Below are 19,848 nucleotides of genomic sequence, written 5' to 3' on the forward strand. Positions count from 1 at the left end.
TAAACGTGTGGGGGTATCCACTCAAGAACAGGTAGATCAAGCACTATTACAGTGGTTTAAGCTTCGGCATAATGAGGGAATACCCACAAATACCTATAAAGACGCTTTCTGCTTCAAGAAAAAGCTAACTTTTTTGCTCGAGAGTTGAAGATTCCTAACTTCAGTTGCTCAATGAGTTGGATCAACCGTTTTAAAGCGATACACAAGATCGTCGCTGGTTAGTTTGCTGGTGAGTCTTTGTCAGTTGAACAGTGTGATGTGAGCGATTGGTTGGAAAGAGTTTGGTCTAATTTGCACGCGAAATTCAGAGATGAAGAAATTTTTAATGCAAATGAGACTTGGTTATTTCATAGATTAATCCCGGACAAGACATTGAAATTCGAAGGCGAAAAATGCACGGGAGGAAAATCTCTCTATCTAATAAAAAAGTTTCAAACAAATGAACGTAGAAAAAGATTATAATAACAATAGTAAAAGAAAGATTATAATAACAATAGTATACGCATGAAGTTGGCGGTGGGGTGAGATCCCGAAAACAAAACAAAAAGCATCTAGCAAACCCTTTGACAGCTGTCATCGGCTGTTTATGACAGTCTTTGACAAATATCTTTATAGGTATCTGTTTCTGACGCGCAAAAAATGAACATGCAAACGAAAATTATCACGATGATTCCCGACAGGAATTGTCTTTTTCGCGCGTTGGCGTATTGTGTATACGGCACTCAAGATCGACACGCAGAGGTGAGACTGAGTATCGTTTCAAATATAGTGGATAATTGGTCTACATTTGCGGGTTTTATTACAGGTAATGAGTCAAACGGTGCTGTGATTAGGTGACCTGGTGATTACAAATCACATGTGAATGAAAATGCAATATATGCAGCTGCGGATATTTTCAAGATATGTTTAATCGTGTATCGCGAAGAACAAATTCATCCACACCGGATCGGATCACAAAATGGAACACAATTCTCGCTACTTTTCACCGGCGACGGAGACAGTGGACACTTTGATGTCTTGCAGAACCAAAATAAAATTCAGATAGTGAGTAATAAGTATGAAAAGTAACAATCAAATAATAGTAAATCTAAATATATCACCAAACAGTCAAAAGGACAGCCAGGATTTACGATGACAATGGAGAAAGGAGGAGTTTCAAGCAGCAGACAAGGCGATGAAGATGGTGGATGGTCGGAAGTATCACAAAAGAAAGAGGAAAATAAAATTGTAAGTGCGAAGAACCGAATAAGCCATAGAATAATATACACCAAACATTCGTATAACCAGGAAAAAGGACGACCAGGATCGATGTTGACTACAAGAGAAAGAGGTGTTTTGCGGAATGAACATCAACGCAAATATAGAGAAAAAAATAATATAAAGAAGGTGATTTTGGAGAATAACCGGCAGAGCGGCAGTAAAAATAATTCAACGAAGGGTGTCGAAGAATTGGAAGAATCGATTGCGATGATTGATTCGGAAAATAAATCGAGAGGACGACCAACCAATGTGATGTACATAGAAGAGCGAAAAATTAGACGACGGGAACAGCAGCGAAAATATAGGGAAGCGAACAAAAAATATCATACTGGCTTTTCAACCAACGAACAGAAAGGAGGAGTTTCAACCAGCAGACAAGGCGATGAAGATGGTGGATGGTCGGAAGTATCACAAAGGAAAAAGGAAAATAAAATTTTAAGTGCGAAGAACCAAATAAGCCAGAGAATAATAATAAACAAATATTCCTATAACCAGGCAAGAGGACAACCATGATCGATGTTGGCCACAAGAAAAAGACGTGTTTTACGGAGTGAACAGCAACATAAATATAGAGAAAAAAAAAATATAAAGAAGGTGATTTTGGAGAATAACGGGCAGAGCGGTAGCAAAAATAATTCAGAAAGTCAAGGAGATAGACAGATATCAATAGAGAAGGAACACCAATTTTCAACCAACGAATGGAAGCTTAGATTGATGAAAAAAAGAAAAGTAAGCACAGAAGGAATTGAAGTGGACAGCAAGTGCAGGACCTGTCATTAAATCAACATGAAGAAATTCGCCTGTCTACTAGACAATGCGTAAGGAAATAGTGAGGCGCGAAGCGCCGAACAACGAGGCGCGTAGCGCCGAGATGGTGTTGGCGCGCGAAGCGCGCAGGGGCGAAGCCCCTAGTTATCAAAAAAAAAGAATATGTGTGATGGTGGCAGCCAACGTGAGTGGCTCAGTTAAAACAAAACCTCTCGCAATCGGGAAATCTCAATATCCCAGATGTTTTAAAAATGAACGGCACTTGCCAGTGGATTATAAGAGCAATCGTAAGACCTGGATGCTCTTAGTTGACAACTGTCCTGCACATCCCAATATTGCTGACCTAAAAAGCGTAAACCTGGTGCTTCTGCCTCCCAAGACGACTTCGGTATTGCAATCAATGGATCAAGAGATTGAAGAATTAAAATTCTTGACCTCGTTGATGATGAAGTGGTAAATATTGGTGAGCAGTTAGTAAGTGTGTTATGTAAACGTTTTGACCCGAGTAGGGGCCATCCTCAGAAGAAAACAATTATTTATTTAAACACCAAGAACATAGAAATTCAGCAGTTAAGAAGATGAGATCAATGGATATCACAATATTGAGAATAATTATCCACTGTACATTGGAGAGTAACATTCCAAATATCTATTCTAACTAATAAATGTATGTAAACTGCACAAAAAAACTGTATGACAGCTGCACTAGAACCATTCGACCAAATAATGGCCTTAGAAGATCGGCGTGTATCCGATGCCAAGGAATCGTTGGGCACGCCCATGGGGTCAGAGTGATTTTTGGTGGGTTTCCAAATATGGTCTACATTTAGTTGTTATCTCGTCAATTTCCTTATCTATCCCTGACCACCACACAAACGAACGTGCCAAAGCTTTCATACGTGTACTGCCAAAGTGACTGTGATGTAGTTCTTTTAATACTAATGGCTGCAGTTTTTCTGGGATAATCACGTAATGGCCCCATTAGAGACAGTTATTTTCGATTGTTAGGGCATCTCGCCTGTTCCAAAAAATTTCTAGATCAGTATCATCATTTTCTTTCTCTGACCATCCATCCATGCAATGCCTCATGACTTTACATAAAATTCGATCTTCTCGCGTTGCTTGTTGGACGTCTTTCCAATTTAGAGAAGTAAAATCAAATTTTTTCATTTTGTTCAGATATGCGTATGCTATATCTTGTAACACTGGGAATTTTTTCGCGTGATCATCCGTATCTGACAAAGGTAAACGACTCAGCCAGTCCGCATAGTTCGACGTCCCTCGAATGTGCTTAACTGTGTAACGAAAAGGGGCTAAAAAAATCGCCCATCGCTGTAAGCGTGCTGCTGCTATTTCAAGTATAGATTTTGTATGACTGAAAATTCGTATCAGAGCCGCCGAGTCTGTTTGCAAGATGAATTCACTTCCGTATAAATACTCATAGAATTTACTAACTCCGAAGATAATGGCCAGGCCTTCTTTGTCTATTTGTGAGTAATTTCTTTCTGTGGCGTTAAGAGAACGGCTTGCAAAACAAACTGGGCGATCTGCGTCATCCTGATCCCGATGCGCGAGTACCGCGCTAATGCCATAGGGCGAAGCATCACATGTGAGTACTATTGTTTTCTCCGGGTCAAAATGAACTAGAACTTTTTCTGGTGACAATTCTTTTTTTATTGCTTCAAAAACTTTGGTGCATTCATCCGTCCACTCGAATTTCCCTTTTTCTAAACTTGCGTACAATGGTCGCAATTTTTGGGCCATGTTTTCTATGAATCGGCTATAATAATTTATAGATGCCAAAAAACTACGTAACTCTGAAACGTCTTTGGGAGCTGGTGCATTTTTTACACTCAATACTTTGTCCTGCAGCGCTCATATTCCTTCGCGATTTATTTTGAACTCGAGATAACGCACTTCCGGTTGTAAGAAAGTCCATTTTTCAAATCTTAAACGCAATCCAGCTTCACTTAAACGTTTCATTACTTCTTTCAATCTCAGTAAATGAGTCTTCAAATCAACAGACGCTATCAAAATGTCATTAATGAAAACCTAATAATAATGTTGCCATTATCCTCTGAAATGATCCTGGGCCGGTTGATACCCCATAGGGTATCTATTGTACTGGAACAATCCGAGGTGCGTACTTATTACCACAAGTTTTTTTGAATCTTTTGCTAACGGCAACTGTTGGTAAGCTTCTGATGGATCGAGCTTTGTGAATAATTCACCCCTTCTTAGAGTTTCCAAAACTTCTTCAACTTTCGGTAAAGGATAATGATCAATTTCTAAGTATTTATTTAGAGTGACCTTGAAGTCACCACAGAGTCGAACCGAGCCGTCGCTCTTCAGCACAGGCACCACCGGTGAGCCCCAGTCACTGTATTCTACTGGAAAAATTATTTTCAAAGCTTCTAATCTTGACAATTTACGCGCGACCTTCTCGCGTAACGCCCATGGTATTTTTCTGGGTTGCAGGAATTTGAGACGAGCTTCTTCTTTAAGTGTTAATATTAATTCTCCTTTTGTAAACGTGCCTATGCCGGCTTCAAAAATCTTAGGGAATTCGCGTTTCAATTTTTCCGTTTCTACGGTGTTTTTTACCTTTACAGTTTGCTTCGAGCTATCTAGCTTGCTAGTAACGACCGCGTGCATATTGTTTTGGAAACGAATTGGCCACAACCCAAAGGCCTGCAACCAGTTGCGACCTAGAAGGGGTGGACCTCCCTCTTTTAATACGTGTGATATTAAATTATTCTTAATACCGTTTCTCTCTGCTGTTATCTTTAAATATCCTAAAGATGGTATAAGAAGCTTGTTGTACGTTCGCAGTGTTACTTTAGAAGTTATCAACGGTGCGTGTGAGAAAAAATTTTCATAACACTGCTTAGAGATTACTGCCGGTCTGGCGCCCGAATCTATTTCCATTTTCAGTGGTGAATTGTTTATTGTAATCGTTTAAAACTGAGGCTCCACCATAACCTCTAATACTTTTCTGTTTACTGACTCACCGGTAACAACTTCGGAAGTATTTATGGCTCATACTGGAAAAAAATCGCTTTCAAAACAGTCGTTATCAAATACTTCATTTTTGTTTTCTCCCTCAGCTATTTCTCTGTCTACGTAATTTTGAGCGCGCCAAGAATGCTGTTTTAATCTCTTTTTGTTACACATTTTATAAATATGACCTTGTGTGCCGCATTCGCTACAATATTTACTCCGTAAGTAACACTCGGATTTCATGTGATTTTTCCCGACGCAACAGTGACAAGCCGTTCCTGAATTTGTTTCCGGTGGTCTCGATGATTTGTTGTTGCTTCCCCGCTAATTCCATTGCTCTTCGGATGGTGCTCCGCGTCTTTGCGGTGCGCCTGCGTATCCTCGCCCCGCGCCTCGATTTTGCGTGTATTTCACGATATGCATGTCTGCTTTCTCCTGCGCGGTTGATACTTCTTTCGACGCTGATGTTGTTTGAAAACTCCCGGATTTTTCATCAGCTGACTCAACTGTTTTTGCTAATTTGATGAGATCTTCTAGCGTGGAAGACGACTCCTTTAATAATTCATATCTCACTCGCTTCTTTTGAACACCCGAAATAAGTTGGTCCTTTACTTGCGTGTTAATTTCCGTCACTACGAACTGGCATTTCTGCGCTATTGTTCGTAGAGCTAGTACATAGTCTTGTATAGACTCGTCGGACTTTTGTTTACGTTCTCGGAAGGTGTATCGTTGAAGGTGCTCGTTTGGTTTCGGGCTAAAGTCGGCAGAGAGTTTTTCTTTCAGCACCGTACATGTGAGCGTCGAAGGCTCGGCTGAACCTGTGATTCCCGGTAATTCGGCGAAAACCACTGTTGAAAGTCTCGTCAACAGAATCGTGGCTTTTTTTTCTCTGGTATATCATTTAGCATTATGAAAGCTTCGAGCTGTTGCACGAAAGCTTCCCAATTTTCACCTTTTTTAAACTGTTCGATCTGACCGACCCACATGGCTGCCATCGCGTGCGATCCGCCGATTCGAATTTCCGGCACACCTAATTCTATTTTAGTTAGTATCTCAAGAAATGGCCCTGTCTCTTTCACGAATTTTCGAAATATCTTTCGAATAGTGTCAATTGTCGCGTTCGCACTGATTTCAACTTTAAACTTGTCACATATACTCGATAACTCGGTTTTATGTAAATCTTGAATCCAACCCGTTCGGCCACTATACACAAGTTCGTTAATTTCCGCCCAATTTATGTCCTCATCATTTCTCAACATACTTTTCTTAATTTATGTATTCATCCCATCCTCGTCACCACTGAGGAGTCATGCAATAAGGGGCAATAAAATAGTCTGTTTGCTATATCGCGATTTATTAACGCTCGGTGTTTCCAGGTATACAAGCCTCGTGGGCCAAAATCCTACTGACTAAATTTCACCTCGCGCATCACCCATCGATACACTCATACATGCGACTTTGACGTTTCGCTCACGTGACGCCTTACGGCTGTCACATAAACAATTAAGGGAAAGTTCACCTTATTTAAGATCAGAGTATAAAACACCAGTCAGGAATCATAAAATTCAAGAAAGAGAGAGATGGTTCTTCGGATTTGGTGATCGAAGACCATTGACAGCTGCTTCAATCGACAAACAATGTAGATTACATAAAATTATTTACACTTATTGAATAAATTAATGGTGAGATATTCCGGAAAGCAAAGGTCATAAAGTTAATGAAGGTGCCGACAATCATTGTGAATTGGGATCCTCATCTCCCAGTTCTCCAGATCAAAAATAATTCGGTAAACTGTTGAACGTAAATAGAAACCAACAACTCTTGAGCAAATTACCGGTAACCCTGAGAGAAGGCAAACGGGGATAGCATGAAATAGAAACAATAGCACAGTGGGAAACTCAAAATATGTACAACTTATTATTAGAGCTAGACAATGTGTGAAATGTGGTCAGTAAGGAGTTTGTAGACATTACTCAGGTATTCAACATCTTGTCTAAGGTTGTCAGAATTTGAATGCCCTATAATGTTTCACATCTCTAGTAATAGGCATTTACAGTATTTAGCTTCTTCACCGAGGATCTTTACATTATCATAAATCAAGGAATGATCACTGTTGATCACATGTTTTGTTAGTGCCATGTGTAGGTCATCATTCTCATGAATATTACGCTGGTGTTCTTTAAGTCTGGTATCGAGATGGCGATCAGTCTGTCGAATATAGACTTGATTACAGTCTTTGCATGATATTTTATATACCACATTTGATCGTTTGCCCATAGGGATCCTATCCTTTCCAGAATCAAAGACCAATTGTAGGTCATGTGAATTTTTTCCCACAAACTTAACATTATGTTTTGAAAACAACCTGTTCAAGGCTTCAAAGAGACCAGATACATATGGGATAGAGATAAAAGTGGTGACAGATCGGTTGTTATCAACACAAGAAGAACAGAAGGATCAAGAGATTATTCGAGCCTTGAAATCACACTTTCGTAAAAACCTTGTCCTGAAAATTATCCAATGTCTTGACGGCGGTGAAGCCAGCAGTGCTGAGTACCCAAAGATTTACTGTTGTCGCTGGTATTCTAAGGAAGCACGATGCCTGGATCAAACTCACGCAAACGACCATTTTCGACAGTTATAAACACGCTGGGTTTATCCACAGAATTGAAGACTGTACTATAACCTCAGACGCAGATAACGTTGGCGAAGAAGACGACGTACCGCTGAACGTTTGGACAAGGGCTATTGATAATCAGCTACCCATAACAAACGAGGACTTTGAACAATATGCGTGTATTGACGATGCTGTCGCCACAAGCGAAGAACCGTCGGATGAAAACATTGTGCAAAATATCATCGCCAACGACGCCAACAACCAAAACGACGGTGATGATGACGAACCGGAGGAGACTTATTCGACTCTTAGTGCCTCTGAAGCTGTGAAGGCTGCTGAAACGTTCGATGTGTGTTCAAATTAACTTTGATGATGATGTAATGAAGAGTATGATGTCTCGTATTCACAATGCTGTACGAAGTTCTTACTATCGAACAAAAATCGGTCACAAACAAACTGGAATTACAGACTTTTTACGTCCGAAACATGCATAGAATGTAGGTACACTTGGGGACAATGAATCTTAGACGGCTAATTTTCGTCGAAAATTACGTGTCAATCCAATAAGTCATTATCCCCGCGGTATTCTAAGGTTAGATTCGACGGTCATGGGTTATTTTATGTTTATTGAGATTGAGTTTGTTTCACGCTCGGCCGACTATGGTGCTGTAGGTTTTACTGTGTTGCCAACATAACTGTCTAATGTATAAAATTAGCCGTCTCAGATTCATTGTCCCCAAGTGTACATTATATACATATTATACATTTTATCTCTGATCAAACTGTAATATGTACATTATGTATGTATCTAATGTGCAATGTTAAAGTACATTTAAAGTTATTTTTTGTTAGGTTCAATACATATTTGTTTTATTTACATAGAAATAAGTCTATGTAACTATATTATGTGAATACATTGTAACGGACAGCTGTTCAAGAACGCATAATATCAACAATGCCCGTGGCATGCTTAAATCACGACAACAACTATAACGGACAGCTTATCGAGACCACCATCAACTCTGACATTGACCTACATAAACCAAAAATAATAAACAAAGACGACGGACGTTGACCAACGCATACCAGGACGATGACCCATAACAGGACACACGAATAGGGAAATGACGTCAACAAGATAACCTGACCACAGCCCTGGAAGAGTACAGAACTGGAGGTACACGAAGAGCGGGTACCAGTTGTCCGGCAAAGCGCCGAGATGCGTCATATTGTACGAAGTCTTACTCGTCCAGAGTTCATTCTCGAATTTAGCTTCACGAGTTGAGAGAGGAATTTCAAGGACAGAGCTTGGTTCGATATAAGAAAAGTATTGTAAAATTAGAGTCCATTTCTAAAGGGAGTTAGTAGAGAATAGATTGAAGCCGCGTACTTGGGACGTTTGAGCGGTAGGAACCATTGTTTGGGAGCAGAACCGATAAATTCTGAATATTATTATTTCGTTATTTTCATTTTTATTTTTGTTCACTACGGTTAACGTTATAAACCATATCGCCGTCTATAGACGATACCAATTGTTGCAGATATAAGTTTGAAAAACTGGTGGTATCGAAAAATTGTCGACGGAGCCAGGAATCGAACCTGAGATCTAGAGATGCTTGACCGAAGCCTTCCTCCACTAGACCACCTAGCCGCCCTGACTCTGTTGTCGTTAATTCCTCTCATCACCAGTGAGTTCAAATTTGTTTTCTTGTGCTTGGTATGTATGAATAGAGAATTTTCGTCTCTTGAGCACCCGATGTAAGAATGTATGTAGATGAATGTTTACATGTTGGAATCTTACGCTTCGTATGGGAAGCCATGCAAGACGGTCAAAGCCGTCTAATAAATGATTTGCAGATGTGCAGTATCATTAGTTACGAGAAGATTCATTGTTGGAGATATAAATTTAAAAAACTGGTGATTTGGAAAAATTAACGACGGAGCCAGGTGTTACGGGGTAGAATGCGTAGGCTCCGATGAGCGGTAATCGGGGCTTAGTCCACGCCCAGCCAAGGTGTTATTTGGCTATTATAGGGTCCGTTCACGTCGACTATGCACTCGCGTGCAACTACTCCCAATGCAGAAAGTGAATGGAATAGAAAGGGATCGGTATTAAGGGAAGGTGAACGATTCAAAGTATATGATTGTTTATTAGTAGTCAATGCAACGGAGTCAGTCGAGGGAAAAAGGTATGGTCTTGGTTTAGAGGGATAGGTGTCTTGCTTGAGCGCTAGGATGGATCTGCTTAGTTGAGCGGGATGTAGAAGGCAAGCTAGCCGCGAGTTTCAGAAGAATCTGCTGACTCGCGGACGATAAGAGTAGACCACAGAGCGTAAGGTAACAAAGAGTGTGGGAAAGGAATAAGAAGTCTGGAGGACGTAACATGCCCCCCCTTGGAGAAGAACGTTCGATGAGCGTACGGAATAGGATGTTCAGAAGGAAGTGGAATGCCATTAAACGTACTGACTCACTTACAGAATATTACAAAGAAAAGTCTTAAAATCTAGCGCCTAGATATTAGTGCGCGTTTAAGTGGGTTAGTATACATTTGATTAAAAGAAATTTTCAAATGACATCTTATCGTACTGACTCACTTACAGAATATTACAAGAGAGAGTCTTAAAATATAGCGCCTAGATGTTAGTGCGCGTTTAAGTGGGTTAGTATACATTTGAACAAAGTTTCTCCGGATGACATCATATAAATGTGGTGGTATATATGATAGATATTGTGTATGTTATAAACGAAACTTATGCAACATGCTGATGATTATATTATGGCTGCAGATTATCACGGGCAGAATAGGGCAATGAAAGAATACGATTGCTAATAGCGGAGAGCTTAGCGCCAGACTTCGAGGGGTTCGGAGCTATCGTTAAGGCTTTGCTCGGGGAGCAATTTACGCAGTTTAGGGATGCCTAGTTCCGTCATTTCAATTTCCGATTAGGTACGGAGCAGCGACGAAGAGCGAGGAGGCAGGTCATCGGGAAATGGTATTATTTCTAGGTGCGGGTGATGGATGGCATGGCGCGTAGGAGTTTGGGGTTTTGTACGACGCGGGTGAGGGATATGTTTAAGGCTGGGAATAATTTGTTCTGGTGATAGAATTTTAGGGTGGACGATACCTTTTTGGGCGAAGGGGATAGCGTCTACTAAGCTGGACAGGTCAAGTTCGTATTCGTTCAAGCGTCGGTCCAGATCAATTAGTCGGTTAAGTGTGCCAATTTCAATTCATTGGAATGGACGATTTTAGTTTTTCGGGGGGTAATCCAAATTTCAGCGTTAATATTGTCAATTATACGTTTAATCGTATACACTCCTTTATAGTGGTCGTCGAATTTGGATCGGGTTTCATTTAGTAGATAGACCTTTTGACCTGCTTCGAAATTTTGGCTGTTGACATTACGGTTGTAATACGTCTTGGAACGATGCTTTGCTTGTTGTAGGTTGGACGCGGCGTGTTTTCGTATGCTGGATAGATTAGCGATTGAGTCTAGAAGGAAGGAATCGTAGGAACGAGTATACGCGCTGGCAGGATTCGCATCTGTTGGGAGTCCGGCTTGAGAGCCAAAAATTAGTTGGTGGGAGGTGAAGTTAGTACCTTCGTGCTTCGCGGTGTTATAACAAAAAATTGCAAAGCGGATGTAATCGTCCCAGTCGTTACCAGCATCCGTGTAGTGTTTGATGTGTTCAGTGGGAACAAGGTGACTGCGTTCTAGCGATCCGTTAGACTATGGGCGGTAAGCTGTGGTTCGTATTTGCTTAATTTTGAAAAGTTTACGAAGTTGTTTGATGACTGTGCTCATAAAAATCTGTCTTTGTTCTGTAAGTATTGCTCGAGAAGCACCGTAACATGTAATGTATTCTTTTGCGAATGTTGCGCCTATAGTTTTGGCGGTGGCACCAGGTAAAGGAATGACGTCCAGGAATTTTGTCGAATTGCATTGTATCGTTAAGAGATATTTGTTGTTCGATTTAGTAAGGGGTAGAGGTCCAACAATATCTAATGCCACTTTGACGAATGCATCGGCAGGCGTGTCCGTTATCATTATTCGCAATTTGGTTTTTACTCTGACCAATTTTTTTCTTTGGCAACTCTCGCAGTTCTTATGGAATCTTGGATTTGTTCTTTCATACGGGGCCAAAAATGCTTTTGTCTAATGCGGTTATATATTTTAGTGACACCTTAATGACCGCCGATCAACGATTCGTGGCATTCTCTGATTATTTCTTTTCGTAAACATTCGTCTGGGATGACAGTACGTGTTTCGACAAAGCATGATTTGAATTTCTAAGTCTGCGAAAATATAGGATAGAAGTTTATGGAAAACGCAGGGATCGAGAGCGTCTAAACTATCATCGGTTATCGGGAGGGCAAGAGACTTTAGGTTTGAATCGGCTGAAGCCATTTTGAGTTTGGACAATAGCTTGAAGATATCGTATGGGTTGCTTTTATCTGAGCTTTATGTTTTCAATACTAGGGTGAAAATACGTCGACTATTGTGATATTCTCGTCGGCAAGTTGGGCTGGTAAACCCTTAATCCAAGCGCAGTCTGTCGATATGAAGTGCGCATAGTTGGTTTTGAGCATCAAAAGTCCATCATTGGTATCTTTGACTTTGTCTGATACTGGTATGTCGTCCAAGTTGTCAATAAAATATGCGAAACCGTGAGGGTCATTAATTTGATCATCGTTAGTGTTAAGAGCACTGTCATGGTTATGGTCAGTAATTTCCGTATGGGAGTCGAATTGTTGAGTGCACGTACAGTATTCGGTGCCTGTTAGCAAGTCGGAACTGTCGTCGTTATCAGAGGTGGGCGGGAAAGGTGAGAGGGGCGGAGAACAAGAGTGTAAGGAAGGGTTCGTCGGCCTGGAAGTAGCGGGGGGTATCTCCTAGCGCGACGCGGAGGCCCGACGGGGGGGGGGGGGGGGGGGGGCATAATGACGTCAGTGGATGGGGGCGGAGATGGAATCGGACGAGGTGCTGCAGGTTTAGTTAGACGTTCCGATTTCTTTCGCAGATAGCGGTGGACGTAATCCAGATGTGGAAGGGACAGGGTCAGGGGGGTTAGTATGAACGGGTGGGGGTGTAATGCAGGGGCGCGCAGTGGCAGGAAGCGCAGGGTCGAGGCGGCAAACGGTGATACTTATTTTCGAATTTTTAAAAACATAATGGATCATTCTGCGTACCACGCTCCATTCTAATTTGTCGAGTCCGCAACCTATCAATGGCATCGAGACGGATGTTACGCCACCTTCTTGCAAGGTTTTCCTAAAGTTAACCAAGGTGTCAAAAAAAACGTGGGGCAAAGGTTTGTCACTGTATTTGGGCTTCGTAACTAGGTTATAGATTTTTCGGTTTCCATGTACCACAGAAATAACGTCAGTCACAGTCAGGTCGAATTCTCTTAGTTGTTCGCGGTTTATGAATTTACGTTCTGCCAGTTCTGAAGCGATTCCTTTTGACATTTGGCAGTCAGCCGATATGCAATGAACCAAGTTATCCTTTTGCTGGAAAAGGTCAGCTTTTATTTCTTTGATACATCTTTTACGCATGAGAGGAAAAGTTTCGCTTTCTATGAGGAAATCGCTATAAGAAGGGCCCGGTAAATCGGTGGCTGGACACAAGTCATCGGTTCGTGATCCAGTTTCTGGGGTCTCTAAGTCATCCGAGCTGAGGGAAGAATCTGAAAAGTAGCTCAGGTACGGTCTTTTATGAGGCCCAGGATTTGTTGAAGAATTTGTTTCGCGATGGCGTTCAGGTTGGCGATGTACTGGGATTGGTGCCGGGGCAACGAGAGGGAGTTTGAGGAGCAACGGAGTTTCTTTATCGCTGAACTCATCGTCGGAGAGATCAGAAGAATCAGAGGAATCAGAGGAGTATATCATCTTACAGGGTTGTGAGATTTTAGGGTGCTTCAGCGGAGCTGGGTTGGTGGACTCGTCTGTGGTCTGTCGAGGGCGTCTGGGGTACTGATGAGTCTTGTTTGTGCGATTTTTTGGTTTATCGCTAGAGGCCTCAGTCGTTGGACGGGGGCGTTTTGCATCTATAGGAAGAATTTGAGCGGTGTCGGGCGGTGCGTTCCTGGACAGAGCATCAGCGTTGGTATTAGATTTTCCGGACTTGTATTTCGTATCGAAGTCGTACTCTGATAGTTCGAAGCTCCATCGTAATAAACGGGAATTAGGCTTCGTGACGCTTTTTACCCATTTGAGTGGCTCGTGGTCTGTTATTAAAGTGAACTTCTGACCATAGATCTAGGGGCGGAAGTGATTCATACTCCAGTAGGCGGCTAAGAATTCTTTATCAGGTACCGAGTAGTTTCATTCAGCGGGCTTGAGGGCTCGGGATGCGTATGCTACCGGTAGGTCGGCACCGTCTTTATCTTGACTGAGAACTGCACCTATCGCGAATTTTGACGCGTCTGTAGTGAGCGCAAATGGTTTGTTGAAGTCCGGGTGTTGTAGAATTGATTCTTTGCATAAACAATCGCGTAAGGTTTCGAAGGCAGACTGGTGTTCGGACGTCCAGATGAAAGGGGTATCCTTCTTCGTTAAATTGTCAAGGCATTTAGCAATTTTTCCAAAATTTGGAACAAATCTTCGGTAGTAACCTAAAGGGTCAAGGAACTGTCTAACATTTTTCAGACTTTTGGGGACAGGATACTCTTTTACAGCTATTAATTTACCAGGGTCAGGTTTTACTCCTGACTCAGTTATGAGGTGTCCGGGGTAAACGACTTCCTTGCGCAAGAATTCGCACTTGTCTGGCTGTAGAGTTAATCCAGCAGCGGTTAGTCGCTTCATTAATTTTTGAAATTTAATTTCATGTCCTTGCAAGTTTCGAGCGTAAATAACTATGTCATCTAAATATACCAACATCTCGTTGCCTTGTAGGCCTAGGAGGACTTGGTCCATGAGCCTTTAAAACGTGGCGGGGGCGTTCTTTAGTTCGAAGGGCATACGAGAGAATTCATAATGGCCTCTTGGTGTCAAAAATGCAGTTTTCGTGCTGTGATCGGGATGCATGGGAATTTGGTGGAACCCGGAAGCAAGGTCGAATGTGGAAAAGTATTTAGCTGAACCAAGCTGGTCAAGGATTTCCGTGATATCGGGCATGGGGTATGCGTCGCCGACTGTTTTTTCGTTAAGTTTTCTGTAGTCGATTACCATACGCCATCGTTTATTGCCGGCACTATCCGGTTTTTTTGAAACGATCCACACCGGGGAATTATACGGAGATGAGGAATGTTTATTAAGATTTTGCTTGAGTAGTTTATCAACTTGGAATTCGATTTCGTCTTTGTAAATCTGGGGAAAACGGTATTGCTTGGTATGAACAGGCGTATTGACCGTCGTGGGGATAGTGTGATGAGATAAATTGGTGTGGCCTGATTTGTCACCTGGGAGATAAAAGAGATGGTTAAATTCTCCTACGAAATTAAATATAGATTGTTTTTCGGTGTCATTCAAATGATCAGGATGTAAGCTGCTCTTTGGGACGTCCAATCTTTCTGACCTACTGTCAGTCAAGAGCACTGTTGCGGCACCGGAACAGGGTGTACTATCGTCAGCGATAGGAGGATCGGATTGCAGTTGCGCAAGGTCAGTGGACTGGATGGGGCAGGAGGGGGGATTATTAGTCGGTCACGATGTACGCTTGGCGGCAGAAAGAATTAATGAGTTGCTGAGGAGAGGGCCTGGGTGCGAAACGAGGGTTTTAGCGCAGGCATCGCTGTGGTGGTTACTCGGTGCAGTGGGCTTAACGTTGGGCATGACTGTACTCAGTAGCTCGTCGAAGTCGTCTAGGGTTACTGTTGGGAGTCTTATCTCTACGGCAGATTCGTTACAATTGAACGCGTACGAGTAAGCGATGCCGTTCTGGTTTTCAACTAACTCTTCACCACATAGAACTTTGTTGCCTAAGTCGATGCGTTTAAGATAACCTACTTTAGTGTCTAGGTTCGCAACTATTGGTGGGATGGTTTCCACGGTACGGGCCTGTATTGTAATTACGCGCGTTTTTTCGGATGCGGACGAGGGTTCATCGAATTTATTAAAGTGGATTGGCAATAAGGATCCAATCATCACCGAGTTTGAGTTAAAAGAAATAGCTGCTTTCTCTTTTCGTAAGAAGGGCTGACCTAAGATACCCTCGTGCGAAATCGGAAACGAGTCAGGGACCAAGTGAAAGGTGTCGGATTTATTATTAAAACGCATTTCAGTTTTTGCGATAGTTTGCATCTTTTTGTATGTTATACTAGTCAGCGTCAAACGTTCGTCGGTTGTTCGTCGTTCGAGGGGCCTAACGGAACTTTCTTTGACCAAGTTGACGTCTGCACCGGTGTCAATAATAAATGTAGATATTTTTATTAGCTCGGGGGTGTCGATCGAAATCAGTGGAGGGTCAGCTGAAGCTGTTATGAGGATATGACTTAAAGATCGGAACGCTAGTTGTTTGCATCGTTCGCGGGCGCGTTCTTCCCGCGGGCGATGTTCCCGTTTAAATGTTTATTTGAGCCTGTATTGCCTTGATTATTAAGCGGAGAGGATCTAAATCAGTCTACTGTGTGGCCTTTGCGATTACAATTGTCGCAGTGTAGTTCTTGGTTTATGTTGCATTCTGTGGAAGTGGCCCATTCTGCGACATATGGTACAATATCTTTCACTTTGCAGACGGTGACATTCCGTGATGGAGTGACCCTGGAGGTTACAAAATTGACGACTGCTGGGCAGAGCATTTACGCGGCCAGCAGAACAGGTGTTCGGATCGAGCGCTTGGGCGTAAGGTCTGGGCTCGGTACGAGGCGCTGGTTGATGAGCGTAACCAGGTGTGGGCAATGACATCGGGGGGGGGGGGGGGGGGGGATGAAGGAGGCCGCGGCGGGCACCTGAGACAGAGGAGCAGCATGGGGGGGGGGGGGGGTAACGGCAGGCACATGGGTGTAGCGGGGGTAAAATATTGTGCAGAGAATTGCATCCGACGGTTAATTAGCTCGGCTTCTTCACCTTCGGCGATGGTGACGGCAGTTTTGAAGATCGGTCATGGTCAGATAGTAGCGATTCTCCACTCCAATTCTGGCCGAAGCCCTCTAATAAACGATCTATTGGTACCCTTCTTTGGATCATCCAGTAGAAGCGTTGCTAAGTCTGGTGGGTGCTTGGCTATGATCGCTGTGCTTATTTCCTTTGATATTGCTCTTATTCTGCACGAGTAATCTATGATGCGCTCATATGGTTGTTGTGTAATTCTATCTAATTGAGCAGATAACTGCCGTATGGGGATATCCGGGCGGTATGCTCGGCTGAGGGCAGTTATGAGATCCTCGACGTCATTACAGTTAATGCCTATTAAATATTGAGAAGCGGGGCCTGTAAACTTTGATTGCGCAAATTTGGCGAGAGTCATTTTCACAAAGGGCATGTTGTGGCCGTTGGAAGGGGGGATTGTCGGCAAGACATCTTTTACTGACCAAAAATTTGAACCGGTTTCGTTAGTTGGTGCCATGTTGATTCAAGCAGGGTATTGCAAGTACAGGAATAAAAATATCAACTCAACACTAAGACTTAGAATAGACTTACGGGGCGAAGGTAAACACAAAAACAGTGTACAGCATGGTTGTCGGCAGCTGGACGCAGGTGAAACTTGAAGAGGCGATACACGTCATGCGTCGGCACGAGGAGGGTATAGATGAGATACTCCGTGGCGTGTTGATAAATAAGTGTGGTAATCCAGGTCTTAGGGCGATGCCACTTTCGGGTCCAGATTCTCGTCTTTACAGGGTTGCAGGAGTCCGAATGAGCGGGAAGGGTCCATTCAATATTTGTCGGTTGAAAAGGTGATGTGTTCAGATGCGGTGTGCGACTTAACTTGGCTATCGCACTGAATTTCCACTCACTACACAGTTATTCGACGTCGTGCGTATCGATGAATTTCAATAGTACCAAAATGTGACGGAGTTATTGAAATTGGGGACTCTTTGCAGAGCCTGTGTCCTTGGCGAGTTGAATAGGTTCTGCATGCCTGTCACAGTACTTTGTGGACCAGAGTCCGTTCGTAACACGGCTATCACTGATTGGTACGGCGTTAGAAATTTTGAGCACTGAACACTTTCGTAGAAAACATGCAGCACTGCACTGACGGGTAGGTCGACGGGCAAAACCGCTGCCACCAAAATGTTACGGGGTAGAATGCGTAGGCTCCGATGAGCGGTAATCGGAGCTTACTTCACGCCCAGCCAAGGTGTTATTTGGCTATTATAGGGTCTGTTCACGTCGACTATGCACTCGCGTGCTACTACTCCAAATGCAGGAAGTGAATGGAATAGAAAGGGATCGGTATTAAGGGAAGGTAAACGATTTAAAGTATATGATTGTTTATCAGTAGTCAATGCAACGGAGTCGGTCGAGGGAAAAAGGTATGGTCTTGGTTTAGAGGGATAGGTGTTTTGCTTGAGCGCTAGGACGGATCTGCTTAGTTTAGCGGGATGTAGAAGGCAAGCTAGCCGCGAGTTACAGAAGAATCTGCTGACTCGCGGTCGATAAGAGTAGACCACAGAGCGTAAGGTAACTAAGAGTGTGGGAAAGGAATGAGAAATCTGGACGACGTAACACAGGAATCGAACCAATCGATTGAATTTTCTCGTAACTAATGATACTTCACATCCGCATATCATTTATTAGACGGCTTTGACCGTCTTGCATGGCTTCCCATCAGAACCGTAAGATTCCAACTTGTAAACATTTATCTACATACATTCTTACATCGGGTGCTCAAGAGGCGAAAACTTTCTATTCGATACCAATTGCATTTGGAATTATTGCTATTAAGAAATATATACTGTCTAAACATGCACTCGTCTGTCTCGTTGTCAAACATATTACTTTGAAAAGGGAGGGGAAGTAAACCAACAGCCAGCCAAGGTAATCCCTGGTCTGGAGGATTGGAAGTGTTTGGGGTCAGTAAACCACAACAGAAATAGGCAGGCGACTCTGTTTATTCCGAGTTCGCAATTGGAAGGGAGTACTGGCCGAACAAGTCCTTGTCTTTCCGAAGGGAGTAACGGGTGAAGGTGCCTGTTCACACATCAAGGCGGCTTTGGTGATACCTTAGTCCGTATAGTTCGACTGTTCAAGGTTTTTGGGTCTGATAAGCTGATCCTGCTTTTAACCCATCAGAGGGGGTTCATTGTAAACATACGTTTTTATTATAAACTGACAAAGAACACACAATAACGGGTTTATCTTGTAGGCTCTGGCCTCAAGATAAACTGTACCCATTACAACATAAATAAATAAAATACAAGCTTAAATTATCTGGTCGTTTTGTGCGTTGTCCGGTTAGTACGACGTAATACCGCCGGTCCTTTGGCCGTCGTTATGTCCGGATTCTACTGTACATACATATGTGTATACCAGTTGTCACCACACATTCGTAATATTCTACAGATGATTCTATGGACTCATTCTCTTTGTCCACCATCGACATTATGACTTATGATTTGCTAGGCACTTTGTGCCCGGGACTGAGTATTATTCCACAGTGCATGCTGAGTTCAGCTACGTAGTTTCTCGTGCAAACCTTATTATGTAAAAGGTATATCTGTCAGCTAATGTATGTGGAAAATGTAGATGCTCATTGATATTAATAAATAAACAATTTCTGTAGACTCTCTTCGTTATAAAGAAGTGTATAGAAAACACAATTAATGAAGCCGACTGCGATTGACATTTATTTTGAAATTAGAATGCACTTTCGAGACCTTGACGTAAAATAATTGAAGTTTTACTGAAACACACGCATGTTTGAAAAAAAAAATTCACAATTAATGAGCAAATCTCATAAATTTAGATCTGAGTAATATACCAACTCAACCAACATGATATGACTTACCTACCGGCTTTACTTCACGTGTTTTAGCTCCGGTGGAATCTTCGTTTTTATTAAAAAAATTTTGCCGCCACACCCACATCAATTTCTTGCACACTGTTTGAGGTTACGTTTTGGAAACTGTCAAACATAATTCCGCAAAAACACTACTTATACAAAGATACGAAGAAAAACTACAGAAAGTTTTGGATCACATTTAAACATGTGCTATACCGTCATCGCGCCTCTGGGACGAGCTGGAAGAATTTATGGGGAATTGGAATTCGGCGAATCAGCTTCGCAGCAGGACTATTGAGATTTTCGCCACCAGAC

The 19,848-nt window shown here is 42.4% G+C and overlaps 2 protein-coding genes across 3 annotated transcripts in view; both read left to right on the forward strand.

Annotated features, from left to right (window-relative positions):
- LOC124294799 overlaps positions 1-8,009 on the forward strand; it is a 32,473-nt gene extending 24,464 nt beyond the window's left edge. Inside the window, exons 2-3 of the mRNA XM_046742006.1 lie at positions 7,403-7,581; positions 7,694-8,009. Of these exons, the coding sequence (XP_046597962.1) occupies positions 7,403-7,581; positions 7,694-8,009 (495 nt within the window). The remainder of the gene's footprint in view (positions 1-7,402; positions 7,582-7,693) is intronic.
- Positions 1-19,848, forward strand: part of LOC107227349 (sodium/calcium exchanger 1) — a 1,225,609-nt gene that overhangs the window by 1,150,957 nt on the left and 54,804 nt on the right. The gene's annotated exons all lie outside the window — the stretch shown is intronic.

The sequence above is a fragment of the Neodiprion lecontei genome, chromosome 5 (genome assembly GCF_021901455.1).
Source record: "Neodiprion lecontei isolate iyNeoLeco1 chromosome 5, iyNeoLeco1.1, whole genome shotgun sequence".
NCBI classification, from domain to species: Eukaryota; Metazoa; Arthropoda; class Insecta; order Hymenoptera; family Diprionidae; genus Neodiprion; species Neodiprion lecontei.